The sequence below is a fragment of the Orussus abietinus genome, unplaced genomic scaffold, assembly GCF_000612105.2.
Source record: "Orussus abietinus isolate OABI.00-Male unplaced genomic scaffold, Oabi_2.0 scaffold7, whole genome shotgun sequence".
Classification (NCBI taxonomy): domain Eukaryota; kingdom Metazoa; phylum Arthropoda; class Insecta; order Hymenoptera; family Orussidae; genus Orussus; species Orussus abietinus.
Genome location: NW_019394453.1, coordinates 954,010 through 961,409, shown reverse-complemented (window position 1 = coordinate 961,409; position 7,400 = coordinate 954,010). Strand labels below are relative to the sequence as shown.

At 56.4% G+C, this 7,400-nt stretch overlaps 1 protein-coding gene across 1 annotated transcript; it reads left to right on the top strand.

The window, feature by feature from the left end:
• Positions 1 to 874: 874 nt before the first annotated feature.
• Positions 875 to 6,677, top strand: LOC105704195 (GATA zinc finger domain-containing protein 10). Its single transcript, XM_012433230.2, has 2 exons — positions 875 to 2,460; positions 2,563 to 6,677. Exons 1-2 carry the CDS (start codon positions 1,336 to 1,338, stop codon positions 4,459 to 4,461), a joined length of 3,024 nt encoding a protein of 1,007 aa, XP_012288653.1. The 5' UTR covers positions 875 to 1,335; the 3' UTR covers positions 4,462 to 6,677.
• Positions 6,678 to 7,400: the final 723 nt, after the last annotated feature.

Genomic DNA, 7,400 nt, shown 5'->3' with positions numbered 1-7,400 from the left:
ATTTCACCAGACACGCGGCAATCCCGCAGGATCCTCCGCATCTCGTGTCGGAATCCCAGGACCTCTTTCTCGCACCCGCCGCGATTCCGATAGATCCGTCTCCGTCGCTCCCACTCGTCGCAGGGGAGACTCTCGTCCCTAAGGACGCTCGTCCTTCGCGCGCCTCGTGCAAGTTCGGCTCGGCTCGGCTCTCTTCGGCGCGCCCCTCTTGGCGCGGGGGTGAGGTGGAAGAAGGTATAGGTTGGAACGTCTCAAATTTGGTTGGTTGTCTGGGCAGGGGGTCCGCGAGCTGCGGCGGGGGAGGGGCGGGGGGTCAGGCGGAGGAGAGGGAGGAGCGGGGCGGTTCGCTGGAAGGTTGTCGTCGCTCGGGAGGGGTGGGGCGGGGAGAGGAGGGCGTCTGCGCGCGCGGGAGGGGCGGGAGGGGCGCGCGGGCCGGCGGGGAGGGGAGAGGGGACCGGCAGCGCCTTGGCGCGAGCTCGAGGACTCGAAACTCCGGAATTCCAACCGGCAGAATAGTGCCGGCTCTCGTGCGACGCGGATCTCCGGTGCGAGAGGAGCGAGGGAGAGAGAGAGAGAGAGAAAGAGCGAGAGTGAGAGAGAGAGACAAAGACAGACAGTGGGAGGGCCCGCCAGTGGTCGGTTTTCGGTGGTGCGTCGACGAGCGCGGCGACGGCTGTCTCGCGGCGGGGGAGAGAGCGAGAGAGAGAGGAGAGGATACGGACCTTAAGGCGCGATCGCGCGGGACGAGGTCAGTGCGGACGAGCCCTCGCGGTGAGCAGGTTGGCGCCGATACGCGAGAGGCCGAGGATGGACATCGGGGGAGTGTGACGGGGCGGCCCGGAGAGGAGAGGACTCGGAGGGAGAGGGAGATGCGGCCAGGGTGTTGTGGAGAGTGACCGCGGCCAGTGGGACCTTAAGCGGCGCGGACAGTGGCGCGGAGGGGCGGAGGGTGGCTGCCATGTGAGGTGGCGGTCGCGAGGTCCGGGGAGTGCGAGTCGCGAGTCGGTCGCCGGTCTGGGGGTTGTCGCGGTGTCCCGTTAGAGATGTACCCCGCAGGGACTCGCTCGGGCTTGCCGACCGATCGAGCGGGCTCCCGCGAGGCCATGTCGCCGATCATATGATAAATGTAGAACCCGCTTTATGGTTTTAGTTTTTCCCCCTTTTTCCGTTCGGCCCTCTCGGAGACCGTCGCGCCGGTCTTTCTTCGGCGGTGCCCTCTTTCCGATCTCGGGTCTCGGCCGGTTCGCGCGTCGCTGGCACGCCGAGGTCGCGCGGATGTGCCCGGGAAGACGCAGCGGGAGGTGAGAGCGCGCGCGCTCGCCTAGAGAGACGATAATGAGTGATATGACTAGCGTCGAGCAGCAGCAATACGTGGTGACCGGTGGGGGTGGCGGCGGAGGCGGCGCCGCGTCGCCCAAGCATCACTGCAAGGACTGCGGGCTCTACTTCGAGAGCGACAAGAGCCTCGAGGTCCACCTCAGGTACCACCAGGAGAACCTGCTCAGCCAGTGGGCCACTCAGGCGCAACAGGAGGAGAGCAACAACAACAACAGCAAGGCCGGCAACCACAACAGCCACGTGGGGCCGGTCAAACGGGACAGCGTCACGGCGCCGGCGGACTCGAGCGAGCCGTCCTCTAGACCGCCCTCGGAAGGACCTCCTGGACCGACTTCCGTGCAACAGCAGCAGCAGCAGCAGCAGCCCATTTCGGGGCAGCAATCGTCTCAACAGGGATATAACCACTTTCAAGCTCCGATGTTCAGCGAGAGCGGATACTTCATGCAAAACGAGCCACCCTATATCCTGCCGCACGCGTACTCCCCTCCCAGGGAGGAGAGTCAGAACGGCAATTATACGAGGTATCACCCGTACCAACACCAGCGGCATTATCCGCCCGAACGGGCTAACTCGGTCAGCTCGACCAGCCCCAGGAGTCCGCTACAGTGCGACAAGTGCGGCGCGGTGTACGACGACGCCAATCAGCTGACGGAGCACGTCCGGACGAGCCATCCTTCCTCGCCGGGGTCCTACTCGGGTCAGGGGTCGTATCGGCAAATCGGAACCAGTCCGCCTCAGCAGGGTCAGCAGCAACAACAGGCGCAGCAACAGTCGCAAATGCATTCTTCGCCACCTCACCCTGGGCAGCAGCAGCAGCAGCAGCAGCAGCAGACGCAGACGCAGCAACAGCAGCAGCAAGCGTCGTCGCAACAGCAGCAGCAGCAGCAGCAGCAAACCGGCTATGACTACAATGGGTCGCAGGTGGTCAAGTCGGAGGTGAAACAGGAACCGGAAGAACAGGCGGAGATCCTCGACCTGGACTCGCACAAGTTGCAGACGCACAGGTATGAGGAGGAGTTGATGAGACTGCATCAACAGCAGCAGGAGATGCAAATGCAGCTGCATCAGCAGCAGCAGCAACAGGCGATGCAGCAGCATCAGCAACGCGGGGGACCCCACTCGGTGAGTGCTATGCTAGGGTGGCCATCGGCGCAGCCTCACGAGTACCATCCCGGTCTCTCACCCATGGGACCCATGGAGAATGTATCTCCGATTCCCGATCAGGGCCAGTTCCTGAGGTCGCAGCACATCCCCGTGGAGCCGCCCAGGCATCCGGGCTCGCCGATAATTAGCAGCACCCAGCAGATGCCGAGTCATCAGATTCCCGGGGGATTGCTGCAACAGCCCCCGAAACCGCCCCCTCTGGCTAACCAGTCGTGGAAGAGCAACGAGGCGCGAAGACCAAAGACCTACAACTGTACCGCATGCAACAAGTGGTTCACCAGCTCGGGCCATCTGAAAAGGCACTATAACACGACGTTGCACAAGAACGCAGTGAAACAGAGCAATCAACCGGACCCTGCGAATTTGCCGATCAGTGCCCACCACCACCCGGGACGGGACGCCGTCTCGAGCTCCGGAAGCAGGGCGCCGCCGGTGAGGTCACCGGAGTTATCATCGTCGGGGAGTCCCCCAAACTTGATGGCAGGTCCCTCGGGCGAGGCGGCGAGGGGCCTGCTGCACACGCCCACCCTTTACGCCAACAGCAATTCCAGCAGCAGCAGCAGCGAGTCTTCGGGAACCCTAGCCCAGCAGCAGCAGCAGCAGCAGCAGCAGCAGCAAACGGCTTCGGCGATCCACTTGGGGTCCAGCATGGTGTCCCTCAATTCCCCGGTCCAGTCGCCAATGGGCCACCACCAAATGGGTTCGCCATCGCCTCAGCTGGGACACCACCTACCAATGGGTTCGCCCTCCCAAATGGGGCCCCACCACCCCATGAATTCGCCCATCTCGCCCATGCCGGCGGCGGTCCACCTGAGTTCACCTTCCCCAATGGGCTCCCACCCGCACCACATGACTTCGCCATCGCCAATAATGCCGGCGCCAATGAATTCGCCGCCGATGGGGGCTTCTACGATGCCTCATCAGCCGTACCCAAACGCCTTGCCCCCCCACGTTATAACTACTACCAGCATCCCGGGCCTGCTGGAGTCTATCACCAACCAGCTAACTACTATTGGTAACGAGCTACCTGGCCAGCAACACCCCCAGCAGCAGCAACAACAGCAGCAGCAGCAGCAGGTGCAGCACCAGCAGCAGAGCCAACACCAGCAGCAGCAGCTACAGCAGAGCCAGGACATGTTGCCCGGGTTCGGGACTTTTAGCAACCACCAAAGGCCCCTGCCGAGCTTCACTCAGTTCGCCATCACTGGTTTCCTGGTAGGGCACAATCAGCCCGTTAACGTGGGGGGGCTAAGTCACGAGGAGAACCTTCCTCAGGACAGATCCTTCGACTCACCCGGATCCACGTACGATCCGTACAGGGGTTCGCCACCCAAGTACGACTCCCTCGCCGGTATGGAGGTCATGCAGGGCACCGACGGCATGATCATCAAGCACTACGAGGTAAGCAATGATCAGCCGAGGAGTGACCAGCTCGAGGCCAACAACAACTTGCCCCGCGCAAAGGAGGAGCGCAATCCCAACGCCGGGAAGGCCGCGCCTAAGGACGACAAAAAGTCCCAGGTCGTTCTTACCAAGGAACATCAGGTGACGAGCACCAACACCGGCTCGCATTACATCTCCCAGGACGGCTTCCACAAGTGCATCGAGTGCGACAAGGTCTTCAACAAGGCCTGCTACTTGACGCAACACAACAAGAGCTTCCACTCTGGCGACAAGCCGTTCAAATGCAATCAGTGCGGCAAGAGGTTTCCTCTCGAGTACCTGCACGCCGAGCACCTCCAAAAGCATGCCGGGGACAAGCCCTACAAGTGCGAGATCTGCCCGAAACAGTTCAACCACAAGACGGACCTCAGGCGGCACATGTGCCTCCACACTGGCGAAAAGCCGTACGCCTGTGATAATTGCGGCAAGGGATTCATCAGGAAGGACCATATGATGAAGCACCTGGAAACGCACAAGAAGAAGTCCAACAACCACAACGTCCACCTCAGGGCGTAACGCGACACCGAGGTCCTGGCGCCTCGCGGCTACCAGGACGAAGGACGACGCTTCCTGCGTCTCGAGGCTCGCCACGCTCGAGTTATGTGTATATTTATTGGACGCGCCTCCGAATCCAATACCGATCGTCGTGCCAATCGACTCTTCAGCATTTCTTGTCTCCGTCACTTTCCGCGCGGATTTTTGCCGACCCGCGACCCCGCGCGGTCAGGCCGACCCGGCGTCATCGCGCGAGGTCGCCGTTGTTGATTCGTGTTTGCTCAACGGTATTTATTTTCCTCTTGCCAGAGGCCGAACGCGCTACTTCACTAGGTTCTTCCCCATTTTTTTTTCCTCTCTCTCCCTCTCTCTCCGCCGATCCGATTCGTAGTCGTCGACTAGACTTGCGCTCTCTAGAAGGTCCGTTCGAAGCCGATGGTTTTCTATTCGTCACGAATTGCGCGAAATGTTGACCCATATATAAATATATATATTATATATGTTGTACATGAGACGGACAGGTCGTGCGAACTTCCGAGTCCCTTATACGTTTCTTTAATTAGAGGTTAAATTATGTTAAATTACGTACGTTGAATTACTTCATATCACATGTTCCACTTGTCTTCTAGCAAGCAATTGTACATATATATACTATTGAGTTATTGAACCGCTGGTTCGCTAGCAATCGGCTGTTTCGTTGAAACCGAAGAATAATCGATTTGGGGTCGGTTCATTATTAAATTTCTTTTTGTCTATTTTTTTTTTCTCTGTCGTGGACCAAACGTCAGGCGCGCGTATCGCATTCACGTGGGATCGTTGTTAATTTAGTACAATTAGATTAAATTTAATTAGTGACGCGAGCTACGTTAAGAGTGGCACTTTTTGAACGGACCGTTTAGAAATTCTTTCGTCGTATTTTTCTTCGAGTTTTTTTTTTCTTTTCTTTCCCCTTTCATGTATTTTCATTTTTTCCTGTTTATTTAATGAGACTGTCATTTTGAATTGCGCGCGTATTTATTAGACAAGACTTGGAATCCATTCCATAGAACGCGTTTCCGCAGTTATTTCCTTTCCGATCTCGCGGCGATCGTCCGCGACTATTTATTTCCGGACCTAGATCAGGAACCGCGCGGTTCTCTGTCGACACTTCCGGTTCTCCGAACGCCACGTTGTCCTTAGTTCGACACTGGAGAAAGTCGAGGGCACTTCCTCGAGGACACCCTCGAATTCGCCCGAAGAAAAAGAGGTGTCCGATCGATGGCGACGCCCAGCGTCGGACCACCCCGAGGCGTCGTCGGGTCGGCATTGAAACTCGCGACGTCCAAAGTCGACCTTCGAAAAGCTCGGCTTGACTTTGCACGTCGCAATTCTTTCTTTATATACATATATAATTAATCTTTTTTTCACGTTTTTCCCATTACATCTTCCCGGATAATTAAACGAAGAGGATCAGTCTTTTTTGCCATTAATGGCGAAAAAAGAAGCCTCCGCCAGAAATGGAACGAGAGTTTTATTTAACGTCCTCGCGGGACGCTCGACGGTAAACGTTCGATTAAATGTTGAAGGGAAGAACGACGAGAAAGAAAAGAAACTCCTTGTCGAGATTTTCTTCCTTTTTTTGTTATTTCAAATTTTGGCCACTTCATCTTTCGGTCCGCCCGACGACGCCCGGAGATAAGAGAGAGGGGATGCGGTGTCCAAGGAAAGGGTTGACAACTCCGAAGCTTATCAATTGTACAAAATCGACTAAATGTGTACAGGGCGCGCCATTATTGTAATTAACGACTTAATCTCGACGACGCTAGGAATGCGAATGCGAATGCGAATCCTTAATCATAATACTCGTATTTTATAGTATATATATATATAAACACATATTATATATATACATAGGCACGCAGGCAGACACGCGCATCCTTATCTCGTCGGAAATAAGAGTAGGAAGGACTTGCATCCCGAGTATCACTCCGCGGAGGAAGGGATTCGAAGCGATTCCGCATGTTTTACGACGAAGGCAGCCATTAAGTCGAGTCCGATTAACCCCTTACCCCATGTTGTATCGTTCATGTCAGTTCCTCCGTACGATGGAAGGAACGCCGATGTTTATATACCAAGGGACGAGGAACAATTGTTCCAACGAATATATGAAAGGACCCGGGGATCACCCTCTGTGATTCGGTGACCCCGGTGTCGCCACGTATACATCCCTTCTCGAAGAATAAATTAATTTTTCATAATTAACGTTCGTATTTCCGTACCCACACGGGCGACCAAGATTTCCATGAAAAAATTTCCACAAGAAATCTCATACTGTACTGTTTCTATTTTTTTTGTTTTTTTTTTTGTTTTTTCTTTCCTTCTTTCGTATTCCTTCATAAAATTGGAAACTACGGTTCGGCAGTCCTGGTAGCGGATCCGGATCCTCAGGATCTCGGAGTGCGCTCGTCGGGGTGTGTAAGGGGTTAAACGACCGAGTCGCCGAGCTCGCCCCGAGGTGGTTCCTCTTCGGCTCTCGAGGCCGAATCCAAATTAAGGAACTAAGCTAGCCTAAGTTACCGAGGCCGTCCTTCGGGAGGAGCTCGGCTCTCCTCGTGGCCGGCGCTTCGCAATCTCCGAGGTCGAGGTCGCGGTCCGGCTCGCTCTTCCCGCTCGTTCTCCCTACTTTTCGCTCTCTTTGCCCCCTCGTCTTAGTCCTTTTGTCCAATGTCCTCGTCGCTCCGGCCGGAGCTCCTCTGGGCCTCTTCCTCCGCTGAGGAGACAAAAGGGAGAGGAGAGGAGAGCTCCACCTCGAGAGGCGTCTCCCGGCGGGCCTCGACCCGCGGGCGAAAATCCGTCGACCTCGGCCGCGTTGTTTTCATTGATTGCTCGACGATTCTTGGATCAGTTGTTCGTCGGATATCCGAGACGTTGCTCCTCGGCGCGGTGTTTCTAACTCCTCCAGAATGTTATTCGGCTTTACC